This window comes from Erinaceus europaeus, chromosome 12 (assembly GCF_950295315.1).
Source record: "Erinaceus europaeus chromosome 12, mEriEur2.1, whole genome shotgun sequence".
Taxonomy (NCBI): domain Eukaryota; kingdom Metazoa; phylum Chordata; class Mammalia; order Eulipotyphla; family Erinaceidae; genus Erinaceus; species Erinaceus europaeus.
In genome coordinates this window covers 65,156,632-65,175,062 of record NC_080173.1, presented here as the reverse complement: position 1 = coordinate 65,175,062, position 18,431 = coordinate 65,156,632, and the positions used below count along the sequence as shown (strand labels likewise).

At 38.9% G+C, this 18,431-nt stretch overlaps 1 protein-coding gene across 1 annotated transcript in view; it reads right to left on the bottom strand.

Moving 5' to 3' along the window:
- Positions 1 to 609: 609 nt before the first annotated feature.
- DHX40 (DEAH-box helicase 40) overlaps positions 610 to 18,431 on the bottom strand; it is a 47,447-nt gene continuing 29,625 nt past the window's right edge. The window contains exons 14-18 of the mRNA XM_016192768.2: positions 17,836 to 17,944; positions 12,042 to 12,136; positions 8,937 to 9,006; positions 3,520 to 3,748; positions 610 to 1,881 (exon numbers count right to left, since the gene is read on the bottom strand). Of these exons, the coding sequence (XP_016048254.1) occupies positions 1,742 to 1,881; positions 3,520 to 3,748; positions 8,937 to 9,006; positions 12,042 to 12,136; positions 17,836 to 17,944 (643 nt within the window). The 3' untranslated portion in view covers positions 610 to 1,741. The remainder of the gene's footprint in view (positions 1,882 to 3,519; positions 3,749 to 8,936; positions 9,007 to 12,041; positions 12,137 to 17,835; positions 17,945 to 18,431) is intronic.

The window sequence follows — 18,431 nt, the reverse complement described above, 5'->3', positions numbered from 1 at the left end:
AAAGCAATAACAACAACAACACCGTTTTGCAACTACAAGAATAAGATTGGCAGGCGGCTGGGGAGTGGCACACCTGGTTAAGCACAACATTACCATACGTGAGGATCCAGGTTTGAGCAAGACAGTTCCACCACTCCTGGTGGCTATTTTTCTTTTCTTTCTTTTTTAATAGGACTGATAGAAATTGAGAGAGGAGAGGAGACTAAAGATGGAGAAAGAGACACCTGCAAACCTGCTTCATGCTTGTGAAGCTTCCCACCTGCCAGTAGGGAGTGGGAGCTCAAACCTGAGTCCTCCTCTCCTTGGCTTTCCTTATTAGTAGATAACAACCATAGGAGACTAAATACTGAGTAAAATATACTGAAACAGTATATGGATAGCACTGAAGATTTAAATGAACAAATCAGTATCAGAAATATTCAGAGAAGCAATCACCACTCACCTTATTTTAAGAACGAAACACATGCACCTGTATTGTCATGTTATTTTTCAATAAAATCCAAGGTTCTAATATTGATCATAAAACTTATTTAGATACGAAAGGCAATATATTACCTATAAAAAATTTAGATCAATCAATTTCACAAAAAATACCTAGAAACACACATATACTATCTTTTGAATTTTAATGACACTCATAGCTTTAATAAACACTGAGTAACTACTATGGGCAAAGCACTGTGCTAGATGCCATGAAAGATACACAGATGAAAAAAATACATAAACCCTGCCCACAAGGAGCATATAATCTAGTGAGGGAGACAGACAAATACACAAATAAGTAGAATACAAGGCAGTAAACAACAGTGTGGGCAAGTGCTGAATGTGGCCTGAGTGTGATACTAACTGGCCTCAAGGTTCCAATTTGAAACACCAGTGATGTAGTGTGAGCTGCTTTGAAAACCCCGTCTCAGGATTGCCAGATATTAAATGATGCTACCCAAGCAGCTGGAGGCAAGAGAGTTAGGTGGAGGGACTATTTGAAACCCTGTCACTATCAAAACTATATACGTGGTGCTGATACAATTATGTAGGGACAGCTAAAAAAGGAACATATATATAATCATCTGTCCTTTGGTTAATGGCTATAGCTACTGTTTTAAACAATATACTTTTATATAAAAAGGAATTTGTATAATCCCAGAAAAATCAATTTAAGGATTAATATGAATTCAACAAGGAATTGCCATAGGCAATTTTCTTATTTACTAATTAATTCTTTGCTCTAAATATCTGTAAAGCTCTGTAGCAATTAAACAGTCACACAACTAAGTATTGCTGAGCAAAAACCTCCTATAGTTAGCCTTCAGAAGGAAATGGTCACATACTTGGAAAGCCTGATAGAATATTCTAGATAGCAACAAGAAGGCCTTAAAAAGATTTAAGGAAAATAATTTTTAATGCTTCAATGCAAATGGAACACACACTGACTAAATACAATTCAATGTTCTTTGAAGCTATCTCAATGACAGTATTTAATACCAGTTAAGGCCAACAAAACTGAAATGAACAAAATATCAGATATCGTTTTTCATTGTCATCCTTATCTTCCAATGACAACCCAATGTTTTTTTTGAAAATTCCATTTGTTGTTATTAATGAGATTTGATTTCTTTTTAGCTCATAGCAGCTAGTAACAGCTGCTGACCACATACTTTTAATAGTACTGTATGGCAAAATGTCAAAGTAGAAGCATCCTTTCTGGCTGCTTTTCCTACTTCCTGATTTCGAGGTTAACTGGTTAGCCTGTTTCTTTCAGTGTGTCACTGTGGTCCTGGGACCTTTGTTGCTTTCTTTCAAGAAAACGAGCACGTGCGTCTGATATGGATTTGTCATCATTTCTTCTTTGCATTTTCTTTAGAACTTCTTTTGATATTCCATCTGAAAATATTACAAACGAATCCAGTAAAATGTGAGTTTTGAAATTCAGTACTAGAAATATTGTAAGAGATGTTTTGATTGTTTAATGTTAAGGGAAAAAAGGAAATTAAAGTTCATCCTTGTAAAAGAAACAATGCAGTCTATTGCCTTAAAATAAAAAGAGCATGGGGGGGGGTTCAAAAACAAAACAAACAAAAAACCACCCTAACTCAAGCACGTAATACAGTTATAGACTGCAACAAAACACCCATGTATCTAACATGTCAGAAGACTTTCCAAAGATCTTCAGAAAAATTACTTACTATCCTACTTCTCAGTGGTATTAAGTAGGGATAATACATTATACTCTCTTAATCAGCCTCAAAGCAATTTACTGAAAGATTTACTCTTAAGCTAAGAATTAAGCTTTCTCTTTTTTTATAAATATTTTAAATACATTGTATTATTAATTAATTAATTTATACAGAGCATTGCTGAACTTTGGCTTATGGTGGTGTGGGAGATTGAACCTGGGACTTTGGAGCCTCAGGCATGAGATTCTCTTTGCATAATCATTATGCTATCTAACCCCACCCAATATATTGTATTTTAAAATTCTATTTATTTCTTTACATATTTTTTGCCTCCAGTTATCACTGGTGCTTGGTGCCAGCGCTACAAATCCACTGCTTCTGAAGGCCATTTTTTCCATTTTATTGGATATAACAGAAAAATTAAGAGAGGAGGGAAAGATAGAGAGGGGGAGAAACACAGACACCTGCAGACCTGCTTCACCGCTTGTGAAGTGACTCCCCTGAAGTTGGAGAGCTGGGGGCTCTTGAACTGGGTTCCTTGCTCCGGTCTGTGGACTTTTTTACTATGTGTGCTTAATCCAGCACACTACTGCCTGGCCCCTATATTGTATTTTTTTACAGAAAAAAAAATTGAGAGAAGAGGGAGATGAAGAGGGAGAAAGAGAGACCATTTGCAGCACTCCTTCATCCCTTATGAAGCTTTTCCTCTGCAGGTGGTAACTGGGAGCTTGAACCTGGGTCCTTGTACATAATAATGTGTGCTCAACTGAGTATGCCACTGCCTGCCCCCCAGAATTAAACTTACTGTCCTACTTTACAACCACAACTGTTTATTCCTCCTAACCAGGGACATACCACTCCATATGGGGGTGTTGGGAGGATGTTTCAAAGCAGTAACTCACAAGAGTATATATTCGAACAGTAAAGCACTACTGGGAAGCAGGATGACATAATGGATAAGGGCACAGGCACTAGTCAGGTTCCTTAGATTAAATATTCTCCAATTATTTTGATAAGTTCCTTCTCAGCAAACTGTGATATGCTCGAAAGCATTTTCTATCTCTAAAGTGGGGCTATGTACACACCTCACAGGGTTATTTTGAAAATTCAATGATGTAATACAAGTAATTAGCACAGGGTGAAGGTTCAATAGATAATAATGCTGGCAGAGGAATTTAACTGGAAGAAAGAAGTCAAACAAGTCTGAGACTCATGACCACTCTGCATTCTGAGGCAGAATCTAAGCCTCACAACAACATTCCTATAATTATATGACAATATGGACATTTATACTACCTAAACTTATTATACCATTAGATATCACTAGAACAAGTGATTCACTCACCCTCTAGATGCTTTCCATTTTCCTTATCTGCCCATCTCCTTCTGGCATCTTCTCTCATTTCATGTCGGGCCACACTGCTCAAATCATGGGCATTAAATTCATGCAGCTTGGGTAGCAAGTCTCTCACCCATTCATAACGAATTGGACACACAATTCTTGCGTAGACTTTAGTGGTAACTAATACTTCATGAAAAATGATCCATTCAAGTTTGGTTTCTTGTTCATGAAGCTACACGTACAAACACACAAAAAAAACCTCACTGAAGGATGATAATGCAATAACCTGCCTGGTTCTACATTAGACAAGCAAATAGTAATAACCCAAACTCTTGAATATTAATTCTTATATTATTTAATAAAAATCAAAGGCATGGGTCAAGCCAGTATTTCTACAGCATCACATATATGTTAAACCTAACTACCAAGTATAAAGTAGAAGACATTTGTATATTACTTATTTTTACACCTTTATAAATTTCTTTATTAAAAATAAGGTATTGAGTGTGCTATTTACCTAGTATTGCAATGCAAGTTTTCACCTTCCTTCCCTATTTATGTCCTCTGACATAATAACCAGAATATACAAAGAGCTCACTAAACAGCCCAATTAAAAAACGGAGAGGATTCCCCTCCCATTTTATTAGGTTAATGGTTTACAGAATAATTGTCTACACATGGGCTCTACTTCCAGCTCCACAACATGGGTGTCTGCAAAATCCTCTCAACCTCCAACCTAGGAGCCCAAGCCCTTTTCCAAGCCTTTCCCCCCCAATCCAAGTTTTAGCCTGTGTTCTCCCTTTCTGACTCTGTCTCCCAAGTTTCAACTATGTGACATTCCTCCCTCCTTCCCTGACTCATCCTACTCAACACTTAGATTCCAACCAAGGTCAGGACAAAAGTATTAATAATACATACATAAATAAAATTAACATATAAAATTAATATAAAAAGGTGTTGCAGCATTGGAGGTGATGTAGTGGATAAAGTGTTGTACTTTTAAGCATAAGGTTCTACATTATTTTATTAATTTAATTTTATTTGTAATATTTATTTCCCATTTTGTTGCCCTTTTTGTTTTATTGTTGTTGTTATTGATGTTGTTGTTGTTGGATAGAACAGAGAGAAATGGAGAGAGGAGGGGGAAGACAGAGAGGGGGAGAGAAAGATAGACACCTGCAGACCTGCTTCACCACTTGTGAAGCGACTCCCCTGCAGGTGGGGAGCCGGGGGCTCGAACCAAGATCCTTACACTGGTCCTTTCGCTTTGCGCCACGTGCGCTTAACCCATCGTGTTACCGCCCGACTCCCAAGGTCCTAAATTATTAAATAAATCCCAGGTATTGCCTTTGCTAGAGTGATGCTCTGGTGCTCTTTCTCCTGTACTCAGAGAAGCAATTACAGAAGCCAGAACTCCTATATTCTGCACTCCAAAAAAATTTTTGGCTCATACTCGCAAGAGGGGAGAAATGCTATGGGAAGACAACTACAGGCCTCTGAAACCTAATTCCATCAGAATGCAAAGAGAGAAGAGGGAAAAAAGGAAAGACAAAAATAGTTATAGATGTTAAGTGTGCCTTAGAAAGAAAGCAAAATGGGCAAAAAAAAAAAAGAATAAATTAAAAAAATATATATAGATAGATAAGATAGATAGGAAGATAGTTATAGAAATAATAGTCAATGCATGTATGACCTTGGGAGAACCACTGCAATTTCCAATAGAAGGAATGAAGATATAGAACTCTGGTGGTGGGAACAGTGTGGAGTTGTACCCCTGTTACCTTGTAATTTTGTAAACCAATACTAAATCACTAATAAAAAAATCATATAAAATACATCCTAAGGGAGTCTTCCAGAGGCGGAGCTACAGAGTAGCAGCAGCTCTGTTTCTCTCCTCTCTCCTCAGTCAACTAGGAATATCAAAGGAGACCACCTGGGACCGCAACAAGACAGGACTAGAACTACTTTGGGAACCCACCAAATCACCAGAGCATCCAGAGACCACAACTCTGCCCAGACCTCCAGCTCTACTCAGTTTAGAAACTTCTCTAAAGAACAAGGAATATCAAAGATCACCTGAGACTGCCACAAGAAGAGACTGGGAGTACTTTGGGAACTCACCAAGTCACCAGTGAGTAAAAACATGTAGCTCGTGGACAGAGAGGAGCCTAAGGAGAGGTTCCTGGGGCTAAAGCCCATATCTACTCCCGAGCGGTTGGTAACAGTCTGGCAGTTTTCGAGTTGAGGCATCACCTCCACTCTGTTTTACCAACAAAAAGATTGCTGAAGGGAGGAGAGGACTCCCCCTAAAACTCACCAAATGCAACTATGAGTCTCCATTTGCTACTGCCCTCAGAGGCTGGAGCAGCAAGGGGGAAGCCCTGTGCTGACATCAGGAGGCTGAGAACTGACCAGGAAACTCAGGAGAAGATCTACACCCCAGTGGTCTAGTGGTGGGGCTGTATAGTGGGAGTCTTTTCTTTCCACATTGTTCTCTTGATGAGAACATGGTGAATAATTGCCTCAGAACCTACAGACTATAAATGGGACTTTTAGAAACTCACAGGGCCCAGCAGTGCTACCCGGCTTGGCAGAGAAGCTGAATTGAGTCCAGAACTTTGGATCCTCCGGGTGTGGGAGTCTCTGCATAAACACTGTGCTATCTCTCCCCGACTCTGCCTTATCTCTTGGTCAGGAGTGAGTGCTTAAGCTAAAAAACCTACTTAAAGGTAAAAAGCCCTCAGGCTACCATAGCCTACAGGGTAGAAAAAGAACAAAAGAGGCTTTACCAGCCACTGTCCTTCAACTCAGGGACTGAAATAACATTGAAACAACTGTTAATTTCCACAACTGTGAACTCTTTAAGTACCTTACTTTTTTTTTTTTTTTTTTTTTTTTTTTTACCAGAGCACTGTTCAGCTCTGGCTTATGGTGGTGCAGGGGATTGGACCTGGGACTTTGAAGCCTCAGGCATGAGAGTCTGTTTCCATAACCATTATGCTACCTACCCTCCACCTTTAGACACAAATCAATCAAGGCAAGAGTGATCAGTGGACTTAAAAGTACTGAGAAAAGGACCTCATAACACACTATAATAATGGTTAAACCAAGGAGAAACACTGGAGAACCAGGACAAAAGTCTACTAAGAGCCCCCCAAAGGCAGAGTGAAATCAACATCCAAACGCTAGCAGAGGAATTAGTCACAGAAGTGAGGAAAGAGTTTGCAAGAATTGTCATTAGAAATGTAGAAACAAGAAATGAGACTCTGAAAGACAGCACACTATCTCCAGGTAATTAGAGAGCTGAAAGTTGAAATAGCTGAGCTAAGAGCACAACTAGCTGAACAGGTACCAGAAAAGAGTAACAAAATATCTGAGCCATAGAAAACAACAGAGGGGAGAGAGAATAGAATGAATGAGACAGAAAACAGAATTAGCAAGATTGAGGATAAATTAGTGAAAACTAACAAAGAAGTTAATAGATCTCAAAAAAAGATTAAGAGATACTGAAACAACAATAGAGACATATGGGATGACTTCAAGAGAAATAATATGTGCATTATAGGCTTACCAGAGGAAGAAAGAGAGGGAGGGGAAGACAGCACTCTACAGGACATAATAGATGAGAACTTCCCTAGTTTAGACAACATAAAAGACATAAAGGTTCAAGAAGCCCAAAGGTTCCCAAACAGAATTAACCCAGACTTATAAACACACCAAGACACATCATTTTTAGAATAAAAAGGAGTAAGGATAAAAAAAGGATCCTGAAGGCTGCAAGAGAAAAAAGAGTCACTTACAGAGGAAAACCCATAAGATTAGCAGCAGATTTCTCCACACCAACACTACAGGCCAGAAGAGAATGATGGCAAGATTATCTATCGAGTGCTCAATGAGAAAGGCTTTCAACCAAGACTACTGTATCCTGTGCTAGACTGTCATTCAGACTAGATGGAGGCATAAAAACCTTCTCAGACAAGCAACAGTTGAATTAACTATCACCAAGCCTGCCCTGAAAAAAGTTCTGAAAAGTCTCTTATAAACAATCAGATCACCATAAACATGCCATATATCAGAACACTCTAAAAATCTATAATAATGGCATTAAAATATCTTCAATCTATACTATCAATAAATGCCAATGGCATGAATTCATCTATTAAAAGGCACGGAGTAGGAAGATAGATCAGAAAACACAACCCAACCATATGTTGTCTGCAGGAATTCCACCTAACTCAACAAGACAAACACAGACTCAAAGTGAAACGATGGAAAACTACCATATAAGCCAATGGACCACAAAAAAGGGGCAGGAACAGCTATCCTCATATCTGATATGATAGACCTTAAAATAAATAAAATTTTAAAAGATAGGGATGGGGGGCCAGGTAGTGGTGCACCTGGCTAAGTGCTCACATTACAGTGCACAAGGACCCAGGTTCAATCCCCTGGTCCCCACCTGGCAGGGGGAAAGCTTCATGAGTGGTGAAGCAGGGCTGCAGGTGTCTCTCTGTCTTTCTATCTCCCCCTTCCCTCTCAATCTCTCTGTCTCTACCCAATAATAAATTAATTAATTAAAATTTAAAAAAAGATCGGGATTGACATTACTTAGTGCTCAATCAAAAGGACTTAATGATTATCAACATCTATACACCCAAGGAGAGGCCATGTCACTATATCAAACATCTACTGAAAGAGCTACAGCAATATATTAACAGCAACACAGTAATAGTAGGGGACTTAAATACCCCACTCTATCAACTTGACAGATCATCCAGGGAGAAAATCAATAAACGAAGGAGGTGGTCCGGGAGGTGGCGCAGTGGCTAGGGCACTAGACTCTCAAGCATGAAGTCCTGAATTCAATTCCCAGCAGCACATGTACCAGAGTGATGTCTGGTTCTTTCTTTCTCTCTCTCCCTTATCTTTCTCATTAATAAATAAACAACAACAATAATAATGATAATAAAAAGAAACAAAGGAGCTAAATGAAGAGAGAAACTAGAACTATTGGACATCTTCAGAGTAAAAATAGTGATTTTACCATTTTCAGCCCATCTTGGCTGGAGCTTGAAGAAATTAAGTTAAGTGAAATAAGTCAGAAACAGAAGGATGAATATGAGATGATCTCATTCACAAGCAAAAGTTGAAAAACAAGATCAGAAGAGAAAACAATAAGCTGAACTTTGAGTTGGTGTATTGCACCAAAGTAAAAGACTCTGGGGTAGGTGGGAGGGTGGGGGAGTTCAGGTCCTGGAACAGGATGGCAGAGGACCTAGTGGGGGTTGTATTGTTGTGTGGAAAAATGAGAAATGTTGTGCATGTACAAACTATAAAAAATTAATTCCCCAAGAAAGAAATTTAAAAAAAAAAAACATACTAAGGTACTCTAAGAAACACATAAGTAATAGTGCACTTACTGCTGAGGAAGGATGAATGTGAACTGGGCTTCCACGCCCATCCATTGTGCAAAATGTTCTCCCAACAGATCTAAAAAAAACAAAAATGCTATCTGTGCTTTAGAATTTCCAAAATGCTTTCATAGCAAAATCTCAAACAATGTATGAGTTTCACATAGTAATAGATCAGCTAGTCTTTTCAAGGTTAGAGTGAAATCAAATGCAAGCATAAGTCCTTTGATTTAAATATGAGTATTCTTTCTACTATATTATGCTTTATCTCTTACTTTATACTAGAGTGGTCCCACTTTTACAAAGAATAATTTAAGCTTTTACTGTCGGAATCTAACTCAAGGAAATTTAGGTTTTATGATGTTTTTGGCCAGTCTGATTTACTGAAAGTTCTTACTTAGCATCAATCTTTCTGCAGAGTGCTTTTGGAGAGGTTATTTTATTTACTCTTCACGAGCTTCTTAAATAAGTAGTACTATATCTTCACTTTACAGATGAGAAAAAGAGGCTCCAAATAGTTATCTGATCATTCAAGCCACTAAATATTAGACTCAGAGCCTTCTAATACTGAACTCTTCTTTTTTCCTACTACATTGATTTTTCCAAGCAAAACTTCAACTCATTAGTATTTAAGCATTCCTAAAATTATTTCAATTTTCTTCCTTTATGGGGGGAGGTAATGGTTTACAATATACTTGTGGACTTAGGCTCAAGATTTTAAAGTTTTAATGGTAATTTGTTTCAAGAATATGCAATAACAAGTAATAACATCATTACTGATAAAGATATTCAACCATCAAAGTGTATAGAAGACAAAGGCAAAGAAAGACAGGCTAGTTATTTATTTTTTTATTTTCCCTTTTGTTGCCCTTGCTTTTTTTATAGACACCTGCAGACCTGCTTCACCGCCTGTGGAGCGACCCCTCTGTAGGTGGGCAGCCGGGGGATCAAACTAGGATCCTTATGCTGGTCCTTGCACTTCACGCCACGTGTACTTAACCTGCTATGCTACCTACCACCGGACTCCCTAAGCTAGTTATTTTTTAAGTATGCCCCATAGTTTCTATTTGCTTCAGGATTTAGGTTACATACTTTGGCAGGAATATCACAAAAGTGATGTGTTATTCTCATTGATAGCCTATCCAGAAGAACATGATTTTCATTTGTTTAATTACTAATGATGCTCACTTTGATTGTCTGATTTTGATTGCAGCTGTCAGCCTTCTCTGCTGTAGAGGTACTTCTGCCCTTTTTATTAACTAAAATCTTGTAGAAAGGCGCTCAGACATACAAATATCGAATTGTTGGAAAAGTCATGACACATTTTTGCACAGAAAAAGAGAAAATATGCCATTGGGTTTTCCAGTAACCCAACAATTCCAATTCCCAATAATTATTAACCTTTTAAATTTGCTCAATTATTTGAATTTCGACTCATGATTTCACATTGTTTCAGTGGGTTTTGTTGCCGTCATTTGTCATGGGGCTTACATTTCCCAAATTTGACCAGCTGGGCCCTATTCAAACTCTTTTTTTTTTTTTTTTTCCTCCAGGGTGATCGCTGGGCTCGGTGCCTGCACCATGAATCCACCGCTCCTGGAGGCCATTTTTCCCGTTTTTGTTGCCCTAGTTGTTGCAGCCTTGTTGCGGCTATTATTGCCATTGTTGACGTTGCTTTGTTGTTGGATAGGACAGAGAGAAATGGAGAGAGGAGGGGAAGACAGAGAGAGAGGGGAGAGAAAGACAGACACCTGCAGACCTGCTTCACCGCCCGTGAAGCGACTCCCCTGCAGGTGGGGAGCCGGGGGCTCAAACCGGGATCCTTACTCCGGTCGCTACGCTTTGCGCCACGTGCGCTTAACCCACTGCGCCACCGCCCGACTCCCCCTATTCAAACTCTTATGTGCTTCGGACATAGCTTCAAACTCCATTATTTCTTTGCGTGTGGGCAAAATAAGATTTTTCTGGGCTCATCTTGCACTTCTCCAGATTTATTTCTCCAAGGACTCCTGGATTTCCTCTCTTTCTTTCTTTCTTTCTTTCTTTCTTTCTTTCTTTCTTTCTTTCTTTCTTTCTTTCTTTCTTTCTTTCTGTGGCAGAAGGCTATTCCAAGTCAAGATCAGAGTACTAAGTATAGTCATTGCTATTTCCTCCCAGGCCCTCTCAGCACTAGGGTGTACCCACGGGTGCAAATATTTAAATATATATGTAAATAAATAATGCAGTATACACCATAATGTCTTTTTATTTCCACATCTGCTCACCCACCTAGCTATATTAAAAGCCATAAATTTACAACGATAATCTGAAATCCTAATCCAACACCACAGGGTCCACTCTCATTTTATCCCTTTCTAAATCCTATCACTATTATCCTTAATGTGTCTAATTATGTGATCAATTCCCCTGTGTATGACAAATCTCCCATCACTAGCAATTATGCCTTTCTTTAAAAAAAAAAAAAGCCCTCTTCCCTATAATCACAGTCTTTTAATACCAGATGACTCCCATTTAAGTGCTTTTTTTATCCTGCTCAACTTCTGACACTCCATGCTAATCAATCCTTCCTCAGGGACATCACTGTTTGGTTTTCACAAGTGTAAGAAATAAGGACAGAAAGGGAAAACACAAAGTAAAAAATCTGGACTGGATTTGGTGTATTGCACCTTTCCTCTAGGGAGGAAAGGTGAGGAGGTTATTTTTGGTTGGGGACACTTTGGGGTCCTGGTGCATGATGAAGGAAGAGGACCTAAGTTAGGGCTCAGAGTGTTCTGCCAACATGTATCACAGGGAGATGAGCAATAGTACCCATGTGTCAATAACTGTACTATAAACCATTAACCTCCCAAGGAAGTGATTAAAAAAAAAGTCACTCAGTTTAGGCGCTGATAATCTATGTTGACAAACTATCCTACATAGATCCCCTTTTTACTTGGACTCTTAACATTCCACTCTGAACGACTATAACTCGCCTTGCACAAATAACAATTATAAAAATGGTTAACTGTCATAGAATTCATCACTGCCAGGGATTAAATCAAACCTTCAATCCTCAATCTTAAATAACTGAATATTGTAGTCAAATAACCCATCTTTCACATTTATATTTCTTACCTCCGAGCTACATTTTTAAAATAGCCTGCACAAAGACATCTTCGTAGTACTTCATGTTTAGGGCCTTCAAAGGTCTCTCTTGGGAAATCGCTTTGCTATAAGAAGAATATACACACAGAGGTAAACCTCACAGAACAACCTGAAGTAGTCTTTTATTACTTTGAAAAATTCACATTTCTAAAAGTTTCCATTGTGGGCAAATATGGAGTAAAAGGGGTCATATTTACCCTTCTTCCTAAAATAACCATAAATAACAGACAGGATATATGAAGGAATGATTTCTTTAAAACACAATACATTAAGCAAAAAAAAAAAAAAAAGACTTCTGAAGAATAAAGAAATGAATGGCATGAGTTGAACAAATGCTTACAGTCAAGCAAGGCAATGGAATGAAAAATGCATATAGATTCCAGAGAACTCCCTGAGTTAAACAGGGCTGAGAGTCCAGGAACATCAAGGTAGCTAAAGTTCATAGGCCAGAGTTCAGAGAACTCCAGAGATATGCGCAGAGGGCCTCTTCAAGTATTCAGCTAAGTACAGATTACTCAATGCCAGAAAAAGAACCTTCCAAAAGGATAAAAGATAATAAGGGCTTCCTTAGTGTTGTCCTCTTCAATCAACACCATGCACTCACATAAAGGAATGGTGCCTATTCCTATAATCCATATTATACCAACTCATAATTTATAAGGTTTTGCACAGAGTAGTCAGAAATATCTTGCCTCAGTGGTGGAAAATAACCAGCACTGAGGGCCAGGTGGTGGTGTACCCAGTTAAGCGCACATATCATCATGTGCAAGGACCTGGGTTCAAGCCCCTGTTCAAGCCTACCTACAGGGGGAACACTTTATGAACAGTGAAGCAGGTCTGCAGGTGTCTTTCCCTCCCCTTCACTCTCAATTTCTCTCTGTCCTGTCAAATAAAAATAGAAAGAAAAAAAAAAGGATAATGGCTGCTGGGATGTGGTAGAGTCATAGTGCAGGCACAAGCACTAACAAAACAAAACCAAACAAACAAATACCTCCCCCCAGTATACTGAGCACTACTTTAATCTAGCATAATAACAAAATTTTTTAATTAAAAATTTTTTATACTTATTTATTTATTTACCCTGTTGTTGCCCTTGTTTTATTGTTGTTGTAGCTATTATTGATGTCCATGTTGGATAGGACAGAGAGAAATGGAGAGAGGAGGGGAAGACAGAGAGGAGTAGAGAAAGATACGCATCTGTAGACGTACTTCACCGCCTGTGAAGTGACTCCCCTGCAGGTGGGGAGCAGGGGGCTCAAACCAGAATCCTTACGCTGGTTCTTGGGCTTCGCGCCACTTGTGCTTAACCCATTGAGCTACCACCCAACTCCCATTAACAAATTTTGTATGGAAGACCCATAAGGAACAGTTTCTAAGTAACTTAATTACAAAAATACCCAGAAAGATGAAATTCACAATGTTTCACATTCAATCAAAAATTTGTCATTGGGCCAGCAAGACAAAATCACCTGGGAGGGCACCAGTTGTTATATTAGCAACCTAGGTTCTAGTGCACAGTATACTACATGAGAATACCATGACACTAACAGAAGCTTTGCTTTAGTGTTGTAGTCTCTGTCTACATCTATCTGAAAAAGTTAGTCCAATGTTGAGAATACATTGTCCGTAAGTAAAAGGAATTATGGGCTATGTACATCATTAACATATGGCTGACATCATGATGTATAGCAAAGGATGTAAACTCGCAAGGGATGTTGGTTATAGGAGGTTAAACAAGTGTCTGACGGAAGTTCAACCTTTTTTCACCTCTTCTTCACTCCTTCCTGCTTGCCCATCACCTGGTCATCTTTTGTTTTCTTCCTGGAACCATGAGATACTGTTTGTCCCAGGATCTACATGTGTTGTAGCTGAACACTGGTGAACTAAGTTTAAGGACTCCTGCTCTTGCTACACTTCTAGCTGGCCTTCTTCTCCTGACTTCCCATCATGGTCTTTATCTACCTAATAAGCCTGCCACATTTGATAAACCACTTCTTCTTCTTCTAGCGTTTGCCAATGATAAACCACTAACAAAAGCCCCCAGAAGTGATCTTCCCCACAACTGCTAGGCATACAAAGAAGCAGAAAAATACAACCCATGCTAAGCACATAAATCAGTAATTGTAATTAAGAATTGGTGCTTGTGAATTATAATTATTTCTGAACTTGAAATCATTCTGAATTTGATTACATATATTCAAAATTTTAAATGGGGGTCAGGAGATAGTTCATCTAGTAGAGCATGGAACTTATCCAACACAAGGCTCTAGCTTTGAGCACTGGCACCACGTAACTGAGCAACACTAGAGATACAGTTTGTTTTTCTTTTTGCACAACCAGGAAAATAGCTCAGTTGGCAAGTGCACAGGACTTGTGTGCCTGAAGCTCCTTGTTTGATCTGCATGTGCCAGAGTAATACACTGACCTCCCTTTCTCTCATATATCTTTTACCTCACATGAAGTAAACAAAATTAAAAAAAAAAAAGTTTAATATTTATTTATTCCCTTTTGTTGCCCTTGTTGTTTTATTGTTAGTTATTATTGTTGTTGTTACTGCTGTCATCGTTGTTGGATAGGACAAAGAGAAATAAGAGAGAGGAGGGGAAAACAGAGAGGGGGAGAGAAAGTTAGATACCTGCAGACCTGCTTCACTGCTGGTCAAGTGACTCCTCTGCAGGTGGGGAGCCGAGGGCTTGAACCGGGATCTTTATACCGGTCCTTGCACTTTGCACCACCTGCGCTTAACCCACCTGCACTACTGCCCGACTCCCTTTTTAAAATATTTTTTAAATTTTATTTATTTATTTATTTTCATTTTTTTTGTTGCCCTTGTTGAACAGAATTTTTAAAAAGGTTTTAGTGGGTTATTTTAGCTAGAAGGTAGTTCGGCGCTAGAAGACATGCTCCGCATATGAGGCCTTGGGTACAATCCCCGACATCTCCAAAACTTTTAGACTTATATACAACATGCTGAGATGGACATAACATCTAAAGTAAAAAATATGCCAGATGAGTTTAATGGCTTATCAGACATTGCAGAAAAGAAAATTAGTGTGACTTTAATAAAATATATAGAAAACAGGGTTATACAAACAGACTCTCATGCCTGATGCTTCCAGGTCCCAGGTTTAATCCCCCACACCACCATAAATCAGAGCTGAGCAGTGCTTAGTTTAAAAAAAAAAAAAGATCCTGGAGATGGATAGTGTTGAGGGTAAAGGGTTAAAGAACCATGTAAATGAATTTAGTACTACTGAGCTGTACAATTAAAGACTGCTAAAATTATAAATTTTGTAATTTGCCACAGTGAAAAAAAAAACTAGACATATAGAACTCTGGTGATGGGAGTGGTATGGAATTATATGTAGTAGGGGCTGGGCGGTAGTGCAGCAGGTTAAGCGCACATGGCACAAAGCACAAGGACCCGTATAAGGATCCCGGTTTGAGCCCCCAGCTCTCTTCCTGCAGGGGGGGGTCACTTCACAAGCAGTGAAGCAGGTCTGCAGGTGTCTTTCTCTCCCTTCTCTGTCTTCCCTTCCTCTCTTGAATTCTCTGTCCTATCCGACAACAACAGCTATAACAACAATAACAAAGGCAACAAAATGGGAAAAATAGCCTCCAGGAGCAGTAGATTCATAGTGCTGGCATCGAGCCCCAGCGATAACTTTGGAGGCGAAAAAAAAATTATATGTTGTAATCTTACAGTCTGGTAGTCTACTATTAACCACGAATAAAAAAGAAAAACTGTGGTGGTCTGGGAGGTGGCTCAGTGGATGAAGTGTTAGACTCTCAAGCATGAGGTCCTGAGTACAATCCCCAGCAGCACATGTACCAGAGTGATGTCTGGTTCTCTCTCTCTCTCCTCCTATCCTTCTCATCAATAAATAATTATATAAAGTATTATATATATATATATATATAAACTATACAGACGGATCAGAGATAGCATAATGGGTTACACAACAGACTTTCATGTCTCAGTCTCTGAGGTCCCAGGCTCACCATCAGTCAGTCAGAGATGAGCAGTATTCTGGTTAAAGCATATCATAACAAAACAAAACAAACAAACCAAACAGTGGGGAGGAGAAGAGGAAGACAAATACTATACAGACTGAAAATTATACTCTGAATAAAGCAAAGTAGAAAAAAATATGGGTGAACTATAAAAGAAGTATGTGGAAATCTGGTAGGTGAGAGATATATCTTCATTCTACGGAAGAAGGGCAAACGCTAGAAGAAGAAGAATTGTGGAAATGGTTTCATGGGTATATAAAGATGTCAAAATTCAAATTATATATTTATTTATTTACCAGAGCATTGCTTATGGCAGTTGGGGGATTGAATCTGGGACCTCAGAGCCTCAGACATTAGTCTGTTTGTACACCATTATGCTGTCTCCCTTGACCTCAAATAATACTTTTAAATAAATGTGATCTACTGCATGTCAGTTATACCACAGTAAACCCAACCATCTATATACTTTTTTTAGTACATCTATATTTTCAAAAATCCTCATTTCTGCAGGGAAAAATTGACTTTTTAAAATTTATTTACTGGATAGAGACAAAAATCGAGAGGGGAAGTAGAAATAGAGAAGGAGAGGGAAAAAGGGAGAGAGAGGGAGGGAGGGAGGGGAAGGAGAGGAAGAGACAGATAGAGACTGACCTGCGGCACTGCTTTACCTCCCGCAAAGCTTTCTTCTGGAGGTGGCGGTTGGGAGCTTGAACCTGGGACCTTGCACACAGTAAGTAATATATGTGTTCAACCCAGGTGTGGTACTATTCAGCCTCAAAATCCCTTTGTTAATATTAGAACTCTTTCACAGGATCAGAAAGTAGCTACGTATTATAGCAAGGATGGTCAACAGTAGAGTAAAAGCACGGCAAAATTACTGTGCAGGGGTGGGAGGTGGTGTAGTATATAAAGCACTGGACTAAAACCTGGAAACAACCCAGGTGTGCAACAACAGCTGAGTGGCTGAGCAAGTTGTGGTATATATACACAATGGAATACTACTCAGCTGTAAAAAATGGTGACTTCACCGTTTTCAGTCGATCTTTGATAGACCTTGAAAAAATCATGTTGAGTGAAATAAGTCAGAAACAGAAGGATGAATATGGGATGATCTCACTCTCAGGCAGAAGTTGAAAAACAAGATCAGAAAAGAAAACACAAGTAGAACCTGAAATGGAATTGGCATACTGCACCCAAGTAAAAGACTCTGGGATGGGTGGGTGGGTGGGAAGAATACAGGTCCATGAAGGATGATAAATGACATAGTGGGGGTTGTATTGTTAAATGGGAAACTGAGGAATGTTATGCATGTACAAACTATTGTATTTACTGTTAAATGTAAAATATTAATTCCCCAATAAAGAAATAATTTAAAAAAAATAAAGCACTGGACTCTCAAGCATGAAGTCCTGGGTCCAACCCCTAACATCCCATGTTACAGAACGATATTCTGGTTCTTTTTTCCCTCTGTCTCATTAATAAATATACACATCTTGGGGGGGAAATAAAAGTGGGGGCTGAGCAGTAGCAAAAGACTTGAGAGTCTGAGCCTCCACTCCCGACTTGCAAGCGTGAAGCAAGTACTACAGGTGTCTGTCTCTCCTTCTCTATTTCCCCACCCACTCTCATTTATTTTCTCTGTCCTATCAAGTAAAGATGAAAAAAAAAAAAAAGTAACTGTACATCAATGGAAATTAAATATATACCGGTCAAAAATGCTACTCAAGAAAAATACCATTATAGCAATCACCTGTTTAAGCTTCCTGATTAGTTCTCGAAGTTGAGCTTCCACTCGAAATGCTGAAAACAAGCACCTCCAATGAATCCAATGTTTTTGGCACCATGAAGCTGGCGCTCCACTACAAAACAAAAATACTGGTATCTCAAAAATATCTTCCATAAGTGAAAGACAGTCTAACATTCTCATTTTATTACAAAACTAGAAGCCATAAACAACTGTCTGCTCTTTTATGAGATGTGTCCAATTATTGAAAAAGCACTTTAAATTTTTTAGAAAACACTCAATCTGTTAGCATTATCAGCCTGCATGCCTGAGGACTGCAAGGCTGCCGTTTCAGTCCCTGGTACCACCCGGGATGAACAGCACAGGTCCTCTCCACAGTCTGCCTCACTTATTGTTTGTTCATTTGTTTTCACCACTCCTGTCATGAAAGGTCTGTTCTCTTATTTCTTGCACATGGCAGTACAACTTCTCAACCAGGTGTGTTGAGTATTCAGCCTCAAAAATCCTTTTGTTGACACTAGAACTCTTTCACAGGATCAGGAAGATAGCTACATATTATAGCCTGTCTTCTCCCTATCCTGCCTCATGCATTCTCTCTCATA